This window comes from Berghia stephanieae, chromosome 2 (genome assembly GCF_034508935.2).
Source record: "Berghia stephanieae isolate SIO BIC M18660-M18661 chromosome 2, UCSD_Bste_1.3, whole genome shotgun sequence".
NCBI classification, from domain to species: Eukaryota; Metazoa; Mollusca; class Gastropoda; order Nudibranchia; family Aeolidiidae; genus Berghia; species Berghia stephanieae.
In genome coordinates this window covers 16,558,391-16,578,413 of record NC_088361.1, presented here as the reverse complement: position 1 = coordinate 16,578,413, position 20,023 = coordinate 16,558,391, and the positions used below count along the sequence as shown (strand labels likewise).

General features: G+C 32.4%; 1 protein-coding gene across 1 annotated transcript in view; it reads left to right on the top strand.

Moving 5' to 3' along the window:
• Positions 1–28: 28 nt before the first annotated feature.
• Positions 29–20,023, top strand: part of LOC144964394 (uncharacterized) — a 37,991-nt gene continuing 17,996 nt past the window's right edge. The window contains exons 1-16 of the mRNA XM_078898582.1: positions 29–105; positions 1,313–1,394; positions 2,861–2,904; positions 3,211–3,463; positions 6,376–6,414; positions 7,042–7,098; positions 8,834–9,006; positions 9,714–9,845; positions 11,246–11,338; positions 12,159–12,195; positions 13,722–13,759; positions 14,179–14,235; positions 15,538–15,678; positions 16,641–16,796; positions 18,132–18,262; positions 19,753–19,930. Coding sequence (XP_078754708.1) covers positions 1,325–1,394; positions 2,861–2,904; positions 3,211–3,463; positions 6,376–6,414; positions 7,042–7,098; positions 8,834–9,006; positions 9,714–9,845; positions 11,246–11,338; positions 12,159–12,195; positions 13,722–13,759; positions 14,179–14,235; positions 15,538–15,678; positions 16,641–16,796; positions 18,132–18,262; positions 19,753–19,930 — 1,599 coding nt within the window. The 5' untranslated portion in view covers positions 29–105; positions 1,313–1,324. The remainder of the gene's footprint in view (positions 106–1,312; positions 1,395–2,860; positions 2,905–3,210; positions 3,464–6,375; positions 6,415–7,041; positions 7,099–8,833; positions 9,007–9,713; positions 9,846–11,245; positions 11,339–12,158; positions 12,196–13,721; positions 13,760–14,178; positions 14,236–15,537; positions 15,679–16,640; positions 16,797–18,131; positions 18,263–19,752; positions 19,931–20,023) is intronic.

Below are 20,023 nucleotides of genomic sequence, written 5' to 3'. Positions count from 1 at the left end.
ACTGATCTAGAAAATAACAAAAGTCATTGGACATGCGCAATGTAACAATTTGTAGGGTTGTTTACTTTGCGCTCAGAGTAAGAGGCCTAGTGTAGGCCTAGTGAGGTAGGCATCTGATGACTGTTTTGCTACTTAAAATACGTTGATTTTAATGTTTATAGTATAAAGAATGTTTGTTAGGCTCTTTAATATTTTTTATTTAGATTTCACAGTTCTAAAAGTTTTTGGAATCCAATGAATTGCACACCTTTCAAGTCCTACCTATAATCAAAATGGCGGCGCGTCCTTAGTTTCCTTTGGTCTCCCTTCTACGTAGGTCCGTCTGGAAGAAAGGCTTTAACGCTAATTTCTCGAAATTAAGAATTGCTACAGCGGTGAATGTAATATTAGAGTTGATGATAATTAAGTTCTTCTATTAGTGTTGCCCCCAACGTTCGTGTTATTCAATTCGTTAACTTTTGATTTTTGACTTTTTTTCTTTTCTTGTTATTCTTCTTAGTTCGCTATTTATCTAGTCAGTTAGTCAGTGCTACGTATTTTTACTAGATATCTAGAAGCTATCTAGATACGTATTGGCATTGATACAGAAGCGAGGTCCCTGTTACCATCTTGCTTTGTTTCCACTGAGACCATGGCCAGATGGTTTAAAGTGTTCCAAGGCAAAAAATTAGCCAACTTTGTTTCGGTACCCTTAGTCCTAGTCTAGCCATTTTTTGGGAGGCCTTCCGAAAGCTCCTACATCCCCAGTATTCTTTGTTTTTTTTATAATGTTCTAGTAGGGGGTTTGGGAGACTATTCAGACTCGAGTCCAAATTGCACTTTGTTTTTTTGTTTTTTTTTATGTTACTCATCTCTTGTGTTGATTGATTCCAACTTTGGACGATTCCAAGTGTCACAATCTGACACCTCTCTCTCTCTCTCTCTCTCTCTCTCTCTCTCTCTCTCTCTCTCTCTCTCCCTCTTTCTCTCTCTCTCTCTCTCTCTCTCTCTCTCTCTCTCTCTCTCTCTCTCTCTCTCTCTCTCTCTCTCTCTTCTCTCACACACTCCCCTGGTGTCCCTCTCCCTCATTCTTCTCTTTTGGGGAGATCAGCCAAAGTGACAACCTAGTCTCCAGTACACAAAGTAAGTTTCTCTGCCATGCCCACATCCAGCATATCATCGGAAAAAAAAAAAGAAAAAAAAAGAGAATGCCAGTGCCAGGTTTTCTGCGAAGGAATATCCATCAATGTCTAGAGACCATCAAATTGCAGGGTTTTTAAAATGTTTTTTTTTTAAATACACACTTTCTCCCCCTCTCTCACTCTCTTTCAAGGTCTGATATAAAATGGCTTCAAAGGAAAAGATAAAGAAAAAGAAAAATCTTCAACCAAAAAAAGTGACTCCTCAGATTTCAGGTAAGTAGTGTTGGCAAGCTGGTTTAACAGGATGCAATATAGGCTTAATTTAGTATTGTTGTAATGGACAAAATTTTGCATTGGTTTGAGAGTATTTCCATTAAATTTCAATAATGAACCTTTGGGATATCAGACTTGCTAATAGACATGCTGCCTTAGGGCCCATCCTTAGTGTGTGGAACTCTCTCTCTGTCTCTGTCTCTCTCTGTCTCTCTCTCTCTCTCTATCTCTCTATCTCTCTTTCTCTCTCTCTCTCTCTCTCTCTCTCTCTCTCTCTCTCTTTCTATCTCTCTCTCTCTCTCTCTTCCTCTTTCTCTCTCTCTATTTCTCTCTCTTAGAGATTTCTGCATTTTTGTGCATAATTGTTGCTTTAAATTTGTGTTTAGACATATCTGAGGAAGAAATATTCTTAATACAGTGCAATCCCTGGATAAAGACATCTTCCGGGACTGGAAAATTATGCCGTAATCCAGGGGGAAAAGAAGGCATAGTGAGACCCTTGAGTATAACAATACGAGCGCATACCAGTGCCTGTGATAAGATGCATCCCAACCACCTTAGAATAACATGTAATTTTCTGTTGACAAATGTTTTACCAGTTACACTTTCACTTTCACTCTCTGATGTGTATTGTCATTTTTTAAATTGCAAATAGTGCTCAGCCGATTCATCAGAGACAATATGAAAGTGATTAATTTTAGGAACAAGCACTGGTATAAGATAAAGATCTAATAAAATGTGCCCGACGCTGTTTCATACACATTTTTTCAGAACTTTATTTTAAAGACAATAAAGGCCATGTTGCTGTTTAAATATATTGAGCTAACCATAGCTCGCTTGAAAATCCTTCAAGCTTGTCCGTAATATTTTTTGCCTGCTCGCAGATGATAGGGCCAGATGTCAGTGCATTGGAGACCGTGCCTAAAGGTCGTTTTCGTAACATTCGCCACAAAAATACTCCAACACTAAAAGTCTTGTTGAAAAAAAACAAAAAAAAAACAATGACAAAACTCGTTTCCATCAGTAGGACAGGAAAGGAAGAGTTTTTATTGGATAAGAGGATGAGATGACGTTATGCTAAACTTTTTGTCTCAAGCGTCTGTGTCAACTCCGATTATTGCTATATCAATGTCGCTAAACAGTGGTTTTACTCAAATGTATGGTGCTATTTTGGATTTTTTATTACTACTAACATATAGCAAAGACATAGGGACCAGAGGTCAATGTCACTATCCAGGGGTTGTCATTATTCAGGGGTGTTGTTATCCAGATGTTGACTGTAATTATGAAAAATTAAATTTCAGAATTCTCTATTAAATATCAATGCAGTTGATGTTATTAGTATTTCTGGGTTACATATATTGAAGTTGATTTTTCAACAGAAGAATTTTTTTTATGTATATGAAAAGGCTATATTACGAGTATCTTAGGTTTCAATGATTTTATTTTATTTTTTATTTTTTCAGGTAGTGCGAGCGGAAACAAAGACAAGGATGTTGATAATGAAGAGGTAGATAATATTCTCTTCATCTCCTATAATAGTAGTCATGATTAATATTACTGCACAAAAGTCCTTAAACAGTGTAGTTGATTAATTTGAATTGATTTAATTTGTGCAAACAATCTTTATTATGAACTTTTCAAGGTGTAATTAGAATCAGTTTTATATATCATAATTCATAAGCTCCTCCTTGATATAACAATGTAATTGTTTATGAACATTAATGTTTGAAGCAATATATAAGACAATGTCTACCTTTTTTCTAAACTGCTTCGCATTTTTTATATGTTGTTTCATCTAAATGTTTGTTTTCAGGAACTTCCAGGCTACATTTCCGATGAAAACACGAAGGATTCAGGGCGTGAGAAACAGAGGTCGGATACACCAAGCCCTCCTCCTGTTGTATCATCCCCAGCTAAGAGGGCTAGCATTGCATCAACTCAAATAACGCAGAAACGATCTTCCTCACCATTCTCCCAAAATAAAGTGGAACCTTTGGCTTCTGGTTCAAAAGACCTCTCTAATCCTGGCAGTGTGGTCTCACTGCGCTCTAATGCCTCAGTAAAAGGTATTCATTTCATTTATTGCTTCGATTACAATTTCTGTGTTTTTTAAAGTTTGATGTTTCTATAAATAATAATAATAATAATAATAATAATAATAATAATAATAATAATAATAATAATAATAATAATAATAATAATAATAATAATAATAATAAAAGTAATAATAATAATATTAATAATAATAATAATAATAATAATAATAATAATAATAATAATAATAATAATAATAATAATAATAATAATAAAAGTAATAATAATAATATTAATAATAATAATAATAATAATAATAATAATAATAATAATAATAATAATAATAATAATAATAATAATAATAATAATATAGTAATAATAATAATAATAATAATAATAATAATAATAATAATAATATAATAATAATAATAATAATAATAAAAGTAATAATAATAAAAGTAATAATAATAATAGTAATAATAATAAAAGCAATAATAATAATAGTAATAATAATAAAAGTAATAATAATAATAGTAATAATAATAATAATGATAATAATAATAATAATAATAATAATAGTAATAATAATAATAATAATAATAATAATAATAGTAATAATAATAATGATAATAATAATAATAATAATAATAATAATAATAATAATAATAATAATAATAATAATAATAATAATAGTAGACTGAAACTGTACCGTGCTCTTGTAAAACCGGTACTTCTGTATAACTGCGGCACTTGGGCGTTGACAAAATCCGAAGAAGAACATCTGGATGCCTTCCATCGCACACAGCTAAGAAGGGTACTGGACATCAAATACCCAAAAAAGATCTCAAATGAATCACTCTATAAGATCACAAAAGAAAGACCAATCTCCCTTGACATTTTACAACAACGATGGCAACTTTTCGGTCACATACTACGCAGGGACAAAAACATACCAGCTAACCAAGCCATGTCGGGATATTTCCAAAAACACGGGAACCTTTTCAGAGGAAGACCGATCACAACACTCCCTGTGATCCTAAACAAAAACCTCACAACACTTGGACAAAGCATTAGTCTCATAACGGCAGGGGACCTTGAAAATCTGAGAACCCTAGCAGAGGACCGGCAATATTGGAGACACGTCACACAGGAAATACTGGAAACAGCCAAGGCGACCCGATCTTTCGGTCGAGACGCGAAAGGCATCTAAGTCAAGTCAAGTATGTCAAGTAGTAGACTCTTATAGAGTGCAAGTTATCCTCAACAATGAGGCTCTTGGCGCTTTAAATTACATCATCACACAACAATATTTAAAAGTACATGATATAAAAAAAGAATATTTTCGAGGAAACGACATAAGAATATTAGTGACTATCTGGTTCAGTGATTGCTGAATTTGGGCATGCTGAATTCTATCTGCTGTGCAGTATAGCACTCTGGAGATAGGTTATTAAATCCTATCTACATAATAAATGTCGTTACCTAAAATGGGCATCATTTTTCATCACACTGTGATTCTAGCACACTTTTTAGCTTCTCCAGAGAGCGTGCCAGAATCCAGCAGGTACTGTATTCAGTTTGGGTCTGGTAGTTTTTCTTTGCTTTGAGTTTTTACTTCTTTTGCTTTTTGTTCTTTTTAAGAAGGCATATTTCATTTTTTTTAAACTTGAGCTTTTTATATAGCACAATATCCACTAAAAGTGCTTAAAGCGCTTTACAAAAGGTTCCTAGCCAACAGCAACACGTAACATGTAGAACGAGACATGACGTCTGTAAGGGGATATTACAATTTTTTTCTGACAACGCTGTTAATGGCCAAGTACTCATTTTACACCTGAGTACGGTGAGAGAATGTGAGTAAAGAGCCTTTTCCAAGGACTCAACTATGCACCGAATGAGGCTCGAACCCAGGACCTTCCGATCCAAAAGCGAGTGTCATTCCACAAGACCACACAACCGCACAACCATTACCTTTAAAAAACATTCATAAAGAAAGGAAAGCCATGTGATTTCCCAATATTGAAATTTAATCAGTAGTTGACACTAATGTTCATTGTTATCAAAATGAGAAGCTTATTATTATTTTTTTTTAATTTTTATATACTCGACAAAATTTGCTTTTGAGCATTTTCACAATGATATGAGATGAACACATACTTGAAGCTTTGCTATCCAGAGAAACCAATATTTAATGAAGCAATAAGAAAACTGTTTGATTTAGTTTTGTGCACTGAAGATATGATATCTAGGTCTAGGGAGGTATGGTTAGAGCTTCCGAAACAAAAGGCTTTAGATCATCAGAACGAACATACGAAAAGCTCTTGGGTTTTTTTTTTGCGTTTTATTTTTGTCCTCCAAAATATTGGTAAAATGCAATTGGCCACTTCCTTTTTCTTATCTTTTCTTTTCATTTTTTTTTTTTTTTTTAATATGTTTGTGTTGAACTGATCTTGAGCTCAGTCTTATTAGAGATTGAGGAAAAATATTCTGGTCTACTGTGCAACATATACAGTTGTGCATGCTAAATAATCTTTGGCTGTTTGAAATTAAAAAAGTAAGCCACCATCTAGGTAAAACATAGGCAGTGTGGTACACCTTCATGAGTTTCTGCTTATTTGATCTTTGGTACAAACGTGGTTTTGTGTACCCTTGATTTAGTCATCTTGCCCTAGATTTTGTCCTGCTGCCAACTGGTAGGTTTTTAATCAGTCAAAAGAAAAAAAAAATTGCCTTCATACGAATGGGAAAAAGTTTACAAAAAAATATAAATGCATTATTTATGGGTAGCTCTTCAACGTAATTTTACAAAGAGAAGTATATAAAGACAGAGGAAAAAGAGCATGATACAGGAATGTTGCCAGAACAACAGTTCTGAAATTTAACATTTAAATTAACTTCTAAACCTATTGTTTTGTTTCTTTTTATTATAATTTTTTTTTAATAGAGGCATGGACTGATAATGAAGAAGACAACAAAAGGCCAGGTAAGTTTTATACAGCATTCTTTTTCCTTTCATTTCTGACTTATTAACTTGCCCTTTTATAATTTGTCTGGAACTACATTCTAACATGGGGAAAGGTAGACGGGGATTGTCATTTAAAAGATTCATTTGCACTCAGCAAGATGCACGGAACTATTGCAGATTCTCGTTTTAAAGTTAAATTTTATATATCATTTTCAGCTTATTTATGTAATTATTTACTTTTTAAAATTGATTTTTTAAGATGTGTTTTGATCACCTCTGTAAAAAATCAAATAATTAATTGTGTTTGTCTGAAGAAACATGAAATGTTGATGTAAGCTAAGACTATTGCAGTTCGTTTTGTTTTATTTTAATTATTATTTTCTTGCAGGTGATAATATGTACGTTTCAGTTAGAAAGAGAGAGAGAGAGAGAGAGAGAGAGAGAGAGAGAGAGAGAGAGAGAGAGAGAGAGAGAGAGAGAGAGAGAGAGAGGTGGAGGGGGTGGGGGAGGAGGACAGGGATTCAGAGAATTATAAAGGCGGGGCTGACAGCTCTAACGTTAGCTTATTGGTATTTTATTCTTAAAATTGCCCTTCCACTGCTAATGTGAATATCATTCAAAAGTTTTCATTCATTTAATTTTCAGTCTCACGAGCTTCGCAGGGCAGCAAATCCTTAAATACGAAAGCTGGCACACAGATTGGTATGTAGAAATATTAATCATGAGTTATATAGTTCAATTCAAAATCCTTTGAAAAGCAAAATAAATAAAAGAAAAGATTATTTTCATCCTCATTTATTGTTTCTATAGTATATTTCATTTGAACTTTCGTTTTTAACTGTGAAAAGCAAATATTGGAGAGCCCTATTGTTATTGTTATTATTATTATTATTATTATTATTATTATTATTATTATTATTATTATTATTATTATTATTATTATTATTATTATTATTATTATTACAGTAGTAGTTGTTACAATAATAATAGGAATAAGAGTAGTACTAGTCGTGGTAGTAGTAGTTAATTTAACTCAACATATAATTTCAAATATATAGATATATATTTGAGCTTGGCTCAGCGGTACGGTCTTTGATTTATATCCAAAATTTACTGATTTTGACTTCCCGCCTCGTTTTGTGTGGCCTTGAGCAAGTCACCTCGCCCTAGTTCACTTTGCGGCGCTACACTGCAGCTGATGTCTGGGTTATTCCAGTCTTCCCCTGGAATAGACCCTAAAGACAAATTTCCTATTTGGGATGAATAAAGGAAATTTATTTATTACATTTTATTGTGTGTATATATACTTTTTTTTTTCCAACACAACATAATTGGAAAGATAAGTAAATTGGAAGTAACCAAATGCAAATCAAGAAGAAAATTCAATATTGTTATATTATATTCCATCCTTTGCGGATATGCCTATATCAAGGTTTTTCAAAACACATTAATGAAAATTGGATTTTAATCCGAAAAACACTCAACTCGAGTTCTGCAGTAGGTCAGGGATGCCATTTTTCTGGCTAAAGCTGAAAACCAGCGTTTTCAAATCATCTGGCTGAACTTGGTTGGTATTGGTGGGTTGATTTGTTAAGAGATGAATGTATTAGTTGTTTAAAGGCAACAGTTAAGGGGAAGCTGGGTAGAAGTGCATCCTTTTCTATGATTTGAGGGTATTACCATTTGATGAATAGAAACTTTGCAGGAAATATTTCATAAACATGTAATATGGTCTTTACAAGAAAAACTTTTGATTTTTGTTTTTAATTTTAGCAAAGAGCAACACTGAGTAGATGTGAGCTGATTCACCTTTACTCTCTTTCAGTATCTAATGACAATAATGAGTTCAAGAATATTATACAATTAAATACATTAAGACATGAGAAGCATTTTCTAAATGCAACTGATGTTAACAGCTTTCTATCCTATGAATCATTTTGTTATTTTGCATGATATAATGAGTGTAAATGATACATTCGAAACCAATATATCAAGTTTTTTATGTTATCAACAACTTTTAAGGTGTATGTTTTTGAATAAGCGATGACTATTTGAACACAGGTTGAATTCCTGCTTGATTAGGGGAAAAAAATAATTGTTTTATTCTAAGGTCATTAATTGATAAGACGTGTTATTCCAAGAATCAACAAACCAAATTGTTACAGTAAAGAACATTTATTAAACAACATAACATAAGATGTGTACGAGACGTGATGCGAATACACAAGTTAGCCAGTAGAACAGCTAGTTGTGATGACTTCATAATGGAAATACAATTCGTACTTGATACATAACTTCATCAACAAGATAGCCAGTTCATAGCAAACAGATGCTAGTTGTGAATGATACTTCATTAGATGGACAATACAAGTTACGATACTTGAATACAATAACTTTCATTCACAACAAAGATAAATCCATGTATTTCCATCATCAGATACGATAAGCATTAAATCCAACTCTCAAGAGCAGAATGCATACATTCCATACTTGTATGCAAAGGGATGCATAGCTCGGATTACTGATGATATGAAGACCATGAAAGACAACCATATAAGAATTGTTCATGATATGGAAGCTCACTACAGATCCTTGGAGGGAGAATCACAGGTTGGGTTTTAAAATAAAGTCTTGGTCTTCTGTTTCTTTCAATTTTCTTCCTTTTTTTTAACCTATGGAGAGATGTTTTTGTTTATTTATTTATTTATGTAATTTTTAAAAAATGGATTCTTCCTATTTGAAAAGACGATTTTAACTTTTATGAAAACTATTTACAATGTCATCTGAATAGATTTTATTTTAAAAAGTTTTGCTGGTTTGTGGGTGACAAGAAAATGTGCCTTTGGATGAATGTTTAGGCAGCTATGTGGTCTAGTGGTATGACACTCGCTTTTGGATCAGAAAGTTCTTGGTTCGAGCCTCACTCGGAGCGTAGTTGAATCCTTGGAGAAGGCTCTTTACTTGCATTCTCTCACTGTACACAGGTGTAAAATGAGCACCTGGCTGTTAACAGCGTTGTCTCTGTCTGAAAAAAAAAAATGTAATATCGCCTAATAGGCGCCATGTCCCATCCTAAATTTTAAATGTTACTCTTGGCCAGGGACCCCATGTAAAGCGCTTTGAGCATGTTAAGTGAATATTGCGCTTTATAATTATATTAAAGTTTGTGAGGAACATCTTGTTTTCATATAAAAAGTCTTTCAAAGTCGATATAGAGGTAAAGTGAAAGAGCAAATGTTGCCACCTCTGAATTCGAAAGTCTTATAACGTGCTTATGTTTTGTTTTTTTCTTTATCTTATTTTTTTTTTTCTTCCAGAAACAATTCATGGCTTTTGTTTTGAAGTATCGTGAAAAGTTCCAAGACAGATTAGTCGTTTTTCAGCAAATGATCCAAAATTATCATCGTGAAATGTCTTCAAAAGACGAGAAGGCCAAGGAAGAAATTGAGGTTTGTCAAGGACCTTTGCTAATGTCCTTCTGTAGTTTGAAACAGAATCCCTTATTTAGCTGAAAAAATATGTAGTTATATTTTAAAGGCATATTTAAAGATCTTTGAATCTAATGCTTGTGAAGTACCTTTACACTTTCGAGTTGAAATTATTTTTCACAGCCTTTCAAACTGGTCTATGTCAATTGTGCAGAAATCCATTCCAAATTCTGCCTTGAGGCTAGTTTATAGAGGAATCTTTTAATTTCTCCTCAACATTTTGTGCGGGTGACTTCTTGAAATCTTCAATCAATCAACCATCTGCTAAATTGTTTTGTCAGCTTATCGATCAACAACTGTTCAATCATATCAATATTCAAAGATGAATTATATAAGCGTTTTTGTAAAACAAATGCATCATAATCTCTTCACAACTTCTGCATGATGTGATCGAACAATAGGACAAGAGAATTAGCCAAAAATAAATAAATAAATAAAAGAGAGACTAGTATATTCTCCATACTTTCAACAGGTACCAATTAAAAAATTTCTAACTGATCACACTCATATTTATTATTTTGAATCCTATACCTAATGGAGTGTCGGAACAAGATATTCATTGTTTTTGCATAATTTTCCAATACCTTTCTGTACCTTTAAAAGAAAAAAAAAATCAGTCATTTACTCATAGTGACAGTGAGAGCTGAAAGACTTGATTGGCATAATGATAACCGATTCAGCAGTTTGATGGCACCAGCATTTTCGTTACATGAAATGCCATGTAACGAACACTTTATAAAATATTACTTTTTTGATGAAAATGCTGTCTCAATTTACCTCATCCTCACAATGGTTAAATTTTTTAAAAAGATGAATTCTTCTATATGGAAATTGGATAATAAACAGAGTGACAAAATTGACCTGTAAATATTAGAAATAGTTTTATGTAACAATTTTAAAATGCCAGTTGGTTGTGCAGTTTCATCAAATTAAGCATGCTGTCAATTACAAACCTCAACCGATGAAAATAGAACCAAATAAAAGTTCAGCATTTTAATTTGTTATCTGCATATTGATTTATTATAGAGGCTGAAATTACTAAATTCTGGTGTTGATTCTGTTAGTGATTTATCTGCAACTTCATTATATACCAGCCCCAATAATTATAACCTTGGCCCATAGATATTGACTGTTTCTATGTCTCAATTTGATTCAATTTTGATAGTTGTATTTTAGTTAGACTTTACACATTATTATTATCATATATTTGGCTCCACCAAGACAAATGATTGTATTTTTGCTTTTTGCCAAGTAACACCGAAGCCATGAAATATTGTGTATCATTCAATATGTTTTTTTAAAACAATTTTGCATTTTCTTTTTTTCATGGAAAACATGTAACCTCTTTTTAACTTCGACAGAGTCTGAAAGAAAACAATACCAAACTACTTCAGGAAAAAAATGATGCATTGGTACATTCCAAAGATGAAATCGACAAAATGGAAGCAGAAAAGGTAGATAGACAGAACAACAGGGAACGAGTGATGTCAAAAGACGGGCTCCAATCTCACTGGAAGTGTTAAACCAGTCTTCTGGATAACTAGATGCTTACATTGTGTAATTCATATTCTGATGTACCATCAGAGTGATGATATCTTATTTTCTAGTCTAAATAAATGGTCGTCCTCAATAAAGATCATCCAACTTCCCTCTTTTTGCGTCCCTTGATGCCAACCTTATGATTTAGCATGTAACACTATTATTAGTCATTATTATTCCTCCAAAGAACTGGATACATACACACTTCCAGGGAAGTTGGAACCGGAAGAGTAGACGATTTGTTGTCACAGCTTCTCTGCCCTATTACCATGTTTTTTTTTGTTAGAGTTGTATTTCTACTCATGTTTCTTTAAATGGTATAACTAAGAGACTATATTATGATTCAATTTTGAAAGGATTCTTTCTTTACCAGTGACGTTGCTTTATCTTATATTTGGTTTATCTTCATCTCATTAAAGTGTTACAATTATTCTGTGTTGGACTTCACAGATAGAGGTATATTCAGAGCTGGCCTCGACATCATTAATTCATCTCTTCATAAAGCCTTATTTTGTTGAATTTAGTAAAAAAATGTTTCAGTTCAAATCTATTCTAAAATATATTTATTGTTGTCATTAAATAAAATATTAAAAAAATATAAGATGTAAAAAAATACAAAATAAAATATTTTAATGGGTGTATTACTGATTATATTTAATCATGTCCTTTATCTTTCTGAGAGATCTGTAGTATCAATAAAAGCGACTTTCTCATCATTCCCCTCGTATTCCTCAGATTGCTCTCTCATCACAGATAGCAACTGTAGGTGTCGGTATGTATGATAACTGTCACTTTTTGATGCTCTGCATGTGTTAATATTAATAAACGCACACAAAATCACATTTAAAAATGATAACAATAATGGTAGCTCAATTGAACTGAAATTGCATAGCTACTCTAACTTTTTGCAGTTATGTGGTCTTGTCGTATGACACTTGCTTTCGTATCGGAAGGTCCTGGGTTCAAGCCATGCTCAGTGCATAGTTGAGTCCTTGGATAAGGCTCTTTATTCACATTCTCTCACCGTACTCAGGTGTTAAATGTAAAATTAACAGCATTGCCTCTGTCGGAAAAAAATTTGTAATATCGCCTAACAGGCGTCGTGTCTCGTTCTACATGTTACATGTAGCTGTTGGTCAGGGACCCCTTGTAAAGCGCTTTGAGCATGTTTAGTGGATATTGCGCTATACAAAAGCTCAAGTGCAAGTTTTCAACTGATTGTCACATCCCTTTATTTCATTCAGAATATCAATGTCCTGTAGGCTGGAAGAAATGGGGACAGAAGAGAAAAGAATGATTAAGGAATAATATATTATATAATGTAGTAGACAATGGTTTTTGATTGTTAAAAATTTTCTTAAATCTCTTCTCGTTATTTATTGGGGCCCCGATACTAAAAATACAAAAAATCCTTAATTTGAACTATTTGATAAAATTAATGGTGTTTATACATCTTAAAAAAAAAAATGGTAATAAAATAATTGAAAATCTCTTCGTTGCCATGAAAATGGCTGCCAACTCGGAAAATAAACAAATTTTTTAGGACTCCACCATTTTATTAATACTTCTTCGAGTTTGATTTTTAAAGTTATGTGAAAGTTAAGAATAGTTGTAAATAGCTGGCTACTTAATTTTAAAAATATTTACTCTCAAAGGCTTTTAAAAAATTTTTCTTTTTAGAAATGTGAATAAAATTTTCTCACTTGTTTGGCAACATTTAAAGAAAAAATGATTTTTACCTTAAAACAATTCAACAAAAACAAAATCAAAGTAGCCGGCTTTTTGTAGTAACATATCAGCTATTTTTGTTCCAAATTTCCTTGCTCTAGAATTACAATTTTTTAAAAAAAGGTTAATGGTGATTAGATAACAGTTTTGAGAAAAACACAATATTTATCAAATTTTGAGCCCAATAATGTTGGGTAGGAGTTTTGAATTTCATTTTTTGGCTGTTTTAAACTATTCATTCAGCAAAAATATGGGTTGAAAGGAAATAAGGATTGAATAAATTGATCAAAAAGAGTCACCTTCAAAGATTGATAATTTTCACCCAAACTGATCCCATTTGCACCCGCGAGGCCCCTAAATCTTTTAAACTTTATAAACATCAAAAAGACATTTGATCTCACAAATTTTTAACCTGTGAATGTATCCCATTTTGTGTGCCGTGTTATCTGAGATGTAATTTTCTAGCTGTTTTCTTGCCTACTTTTAAAATAAGGTGCACAATTTTGTTTGCTCTTTCATGCAATTTAAGTGACTCTTCTTTTATTTTCTTTTTTTTTTTTCTTTTCTCAGGTACCTCCGAACTTTTGAGGCTTCAAGAAGAAAATAAGGTACTTAAATCTAGTTTTGTAATATACAGGATCAATTTCGCAGATGGTTTAAACCTGACTGCATTTTTATATGTGTCTGCGATGTCGAAATATTTTTCTCTATTTTCTATACCTTGATTTTTAATTGAGTTGCTGTAAATATATATGGAAAATAGACTTTTAAGGACTGTGACATTCTATTATTATTATTATTGTTATTATTATTATTATTATTATTATTATTATTATTATTATTATTATTATTATTGTTATTATTATTATTGTTATTATTATTATTATTATTATTATTATTATTATTATTATTATTATTATATTTAACATCAATATATATCATTTTTACCAAACTCTCTGGTTATTTATATATTTATTTATTGATTGATTAATTTTTTAAAATTTGTTTATTCATTTATTTATTTCAGGCTTTGAAGGAGGAAATTGCTCAACTTAAAGATCATGATACGTCTTCATCTTCTGGTGTAAGTATGATTACATCTTCTTTGCCTGAATTTTTAACATCAATACTTCTTTTTAAGTTTTCAAGATATTTATTAAGATTTTGATTCATAAAGTTCATCTCAGTTTGTCGGATCTGCAAAAATATTGCGAGCAAGGTTTGACCTCCATGTACAATTTTGATTAACTGGCTCATACGTTATTACTTCATGCACTATCAGTTATTTATTGATAAAAGAAAATTGATGATATTGATCTTATTAGATGTAAATCTCTTTATCTTTCTGTCAATTTTCAAAAATTACCTTTAAGATTATATTGATTTATATGTTTTTATTAATATTTAATAAGTCATTTCTAAAACATTTAATGCATATGGCGTTATTAAGAGTGAGATCGGATATTGCATAAATTAAAGTAAAAAGAGATATTGATATTATAAGGAGTCGTCCTTCAAAGCCATTAGGCCTGCAGAGCCCAAGTTCATCTTGGTTTCTAGAGTGTGAAATGGACAATGGTCATTGCTTGCTGACCTTTTCACCAGATCTATCAATTTACTGCAGGGTGGACAGAGGGATCAGAAAAAACATTGTGACTTCACTTAGGATTGATCTCCCGTCCCTTTGTATGTGAAGCAAATGCCAGCCGAAATATTCTGTATCTGAAAAGATGAAAATGAAGTGCAATTTCTGGTTTTAATGGCAGATGATTTCTAAACGATAGCGATAGGTTGAAAAATTGATAGGATAAGATTAGATAGGCACTGTGCATCACAGTTTTTCAATACTTTTGACAATGATTAGTAATTGGCTTTAAGTGTATTGAGGATACAAGATAATAATATATACATGTTAAATTATGTAACTAAATCACATTAGTTGTCAACTATTGTTTTAGAAAACATTTCTTAATTCTTTCAGTGCCATTGGCCACACAGTGCGGCCGGTCTTGAAAGGCAAAAATAATAATGTAATCCAGTCCTCCTTTCTAAATAAGGACTATAAATTGAACCAATGGTATCATTTCTTTCATCAAAATATTCAATTTGCCCTAGGGGAGTATATTAATTGAAAATTTGCGCCGAATTTGAATGTCGCTTTGTTTTAGCTTGTCATTCTCATGCTGTGTCAATCAGTGTCAGCCATTTTGTGACGTAAATGCAAATATAGTCTCAGATATGAAAGAGTTAAAGATGTGTTTTGTTTGATATTCTCAGATTTCTTGTTTTATTAAATTTTAAGAAGACTAGTTGGTGTTTACTTACGCTTTTGTTCATCATTTAATTATTAAATATATCACATCTTCTCTTTCCCACAACTTATCAGACTTCAAAATCAACAAGTGCATCACTTGTAGCTGCTGCTGTCATTCCCGTTGCTGCTAAGAAGGATGACGATGATGAGGAGAGAAGAAATTGGAAAGACCATGTCATCAAATTGCAAGAAGAAATTACTCAATTGAAATTGGTAAATATTAAAGTTACACAATATATCAATTGACTCGTTAAGATTCAAAGAATAGTCCAGAACAATGTGAAATGTAAATGACCCAACAAAGAAATTATAAGCAAATAATTTCAGCACATTCGGATTTAATGTGTTTTAAAACTTACAGAGCTATTCAAACTAGATGATATTATGATAAGAATGCCTTTTCAGTGCATTTTCTGATGCTTTTAAGGATGTCTTTTATTGTGATTTTCCAATGATGCAAGTCTTAATTATGAGATGTTGAATGTCTTTGAAAATTATTTTACATATTCTCTCCTTCAAGTAACCAGTGACAGTAACTTGTCGATTTTTCATGTGATAATGCCACATTTTATATTGCGTCTTGCATTTTACATCAAAAGTTAATTGAGCGTTGCTTATTAACTTCCCAACTTTGACCATAATTATGTTTATTTTTCATAATAAGTGATTAGTTGGTTTAATTCAATATCTTATGTAGAATTATGCTGTCATTTAAATCAATTACCTTTGTTATGTCGGTCTTTTTCTACTTATTTTTATTTTTCATTTTACAGCCCTTTTGTAGTAAAGCCTGAAAAGCTTACACAAAAATCATCAGAAGTTGTCGTCTCCCAATCTTAATAATATTTGATTGAATTGTTAAAGAAATCGTTATTATTATTATTATTATTATTATTATTATTATTATTATTATTATTATTATATTATTATTATTATTATTATTATTATTATTATTATTATTTTATTATTATTTATTATTTATTATTATTATTATTATTATTATTATTATTATTATTATTATTATTATTATTATTATTATTCATTTATATTATATTGGTATTAGACAATTTTTTTTATCTTAACAAGTTCCAAAAGTGTATACATAGTAGCTCTTATTACTAATTGTTAAATAAATTAATGAATTAAAAATATAATTCAAATGTATTTTTTTAAAGGAAAATGCGCAGCTTAATGCCACAAATGAATCCTACAAACAACAGCTTGGTCAATCAGCTGATTTAGCTGCCAGGTTTGCCGAATTGGAGAGCCGGTATAAGGCCGTTAGTGTAGTTGTTCTGGCCGGCAATGCTGAAACTAAAATTGCAGCAGAGGTGAGTAAAATAATTAAGTTATTGATCATTCACTTCTTGGAATCTTCTGTAACATGTTTTGTTTCCTTTTCTATTAAAAAAAACATTCTTTTGATTGGAAACACTCAATTAAATATACGCACAATTGTTTTAGTTTATGGTGCTTCAAGTGTAAATGTTCTGCTTGAAGCTCGAAGAAAAGAATAACAATGTGAAATTGAATGTAAGCTTCAATTTAATTACGACAACAGATAAAATGGATGTTTCCGCTTTATCAACAAAACAGGATGAATGAAACACTATAGACGAATGAGATAATGTGGTGGTGGCGTTGTTAAAGATGAATGTTTTATTTATTCATCTTAACAACGCCACTACCACATTATCTCATTCGTCTGTAGTGTTTCATTCATCCTGTTTTGTTGATAAAGGGGAACCTCGAAACATCCATTTTATCTGTTGTCGTAATTAAATTGAAGCTTACATTCAATTTCACATTGCCATTCATTGGTCCTTTACGTGGAAATGTAAAAACAAATCCACAGTAAATGAAAAGGAAGTTATACATATTTCAGTAATATATAAATACATATATAGATAATGCAAGAAAGTAGTAAAATGTATTGTTTGGTAAAGCTGACAAATTGATATTTTTTGTTTCTACTATTCTTTTTTTTACATTGTAAAGTTAATCATATATAAAAAGTAAAGGGAGTCTAATGTATTGTCAGATGTCGGGATTGAGGAGTTATGTTCAATTTGATTTAGAAGAGTGACCAGTTTCTATCCACTTCACCTTCACTTACTTACTTATCCCTGGCCTGCGCTTGTATCCATGTTGCCTATCGTATGCCTCCATGATGATCCACCTCTGCCTCCCTCATGTACTCGGAGTTTGTAGGGATGTTGCTTGTTGATGGTCTCAAACTGGTCGAAAATGTCAACCTGTGATGACCACGAGCTCTTTTTTCCTTCATGTAGCCACTGAGTGTTAGGCTTTCAATGTGCCCTCGTCGCCACACATGGCCAAGAAAGCCTACATGCCTTTTACTGATGGTTTTCACAATCTGGATGGGTTTCCCTATTCTATACAAAACTTCTACATGTGTTATTCTATCCGACCATTTGATGTTTAGCAATCTTCTGTACAACCACATTTCGAAAGCTTCTAGGCAGTTTTGACATTCTTTATGTACACCAGGTTTAAAGACCTTGCAACACATTTGTTACTGGCACGACTCGGACACGTTTCTGTCTTTCAGGTTACTAAGAGTGGAGTTGGTTAGCCATGATACATTTTTTCGTGACAATTATTTACTTATGCATCCAAATATTTCATTTCACATATTTTCTTAGGAGCAAATTCAGAAGACAAATGATGACAAGGTTATGATGGAAGCTGAACAAACGAGAATTGACAAAAAAATTAAAGATTGGGAGAAGAAATTCACCAAAGAAAATGGCCATCCACCAACAGAAGCAGACAAGTACGATATATCATATCATAGCATTCTCTATTTATAGCAACAAGGAATTAAGCGAGTAGAGAAGTGCCCGAGGACAAAAGAGAGTAAACTTTTGTTGCGATGGGAAGTCAAACCCTTGATCCAAAAGTTACAGCACCTCTACCTGGTCATGAGAGGGATCTCTACAATTTACGACATGGCACTGATTGTAGAGTGTCCCTGCCCTCTTATGGCCAGGTAGAGGTGCCGTAACAGTTGGGTCATGGGTAGTAGTAGTAGCGTATGGCTACACCTCCAAATTCATTTCGTCAACCCAGTCTTCCTCTGCCCTAAGAACTGTTTCATAGCCACCTTCAAGTTTAGTTACTGGACAGTGGAGACCGATGTGATCACTGGTCTCTGGAACTGCCTGACATTTCCTGAAGGTATCACTGTTCCCAAGTTTCCATCTGCACTTATTTGATGCAGTTCTGCCATGTGCTGTTATGAGGCGATTTTAGGAAACCTAGTATTTCCTGGAATTCTGGAATGCAGGGGTCATGGTCATGACTCTCCATCGTTACAAAATATATTTATTCTCTATTGTTTTCTGGTGATCTATTCACTTTATTATTTGCTATTATCAACACAAGTGCCTACTCCACTCTTTTTTCTGAATTGATATTCTCTATTTATCACATTTATTGAGCAAACCATATTGTTATTTGATACATTAGTTTGGTGTGGGGTTTCTTTTGGGTTTAAAAGAATTTGTTTTGTTTTTTGATTATTTAGGTTTAAATAGAAAATATTTCAGAATAAAATTTTGTGACTTTCATCATTTATTTTCTTTTACTTGTTTCATTTTATCGATAAACGATAGCTGCATTTTATTTAAGAAATAAATAATAATGTAACATTCAAAGAAAACAAATAACATTTTAGCTCCAACTTAACAGACCAGTTTTAACATCTGATCTTTCAGATGAATATTTGATTAGGTCAGTATTGTAATTCGAGCAATCTGTTTATTGTGTCTGTAAATTTTTTTTTGTGCTTGTGAGTGTGTGTGTGTGTGTGTGTGTGTTGTTGTTGTTGTGTGGAGGGAAGGACGACACATTCTCTTTTTATAAAATATTGCAACCCACTTTATAAAAGGCATGTTTTTATTTTTATCCCTCAAGAATCAACTTTACAACCGGTAGGTCCAGGGTTTGAAACAACTCTGAGTAGCACATAGTTGAGTCCTTGAAAAAGACTCTTTATTGACATTCTCTCACCAAAAACGAGTGCCTGGCTGTTAATAGCGTTTTCTCTGTCAGAAAACAAATTGTAGGATTCCCTCACAGGCGTCATGTCTCGCCCTACATGTAAAGTGTTGCTGTTGGCTAAGGACCTCTTGTAAAGTGCTTTGAGCATGCTTAGTAGATATTGGTCTCTATAAATGCCCGAGTTTTTGTGTTGTTTTCTTATGTCTATTAGTCTTCAACTCACACACTGTTAATCTTTATGAAATGTGGTGTGTACTTCAGATCAGACTCTGTCAAAGAGCTGTACGTGCAGCAAGCAGAGGTCAATCAAATGGTAACCGATCTACACCATCAGAAGGAAACCTTGGAAAAACTGCAATCTGGACAGGTCATGCCTCCCCCAGAAGCGGGCCCTGCTGCTGCAGCTACTGTCTCTGAGCCAGAGGTGCAAGTGGTTGAGGTATGTTTGATTCTCTTTTATGCATCATTTTTTAGTATGTTATCTTTTTCTTTTGAAAATGATTATTTTAAATTTACATCATGGAACTGTATT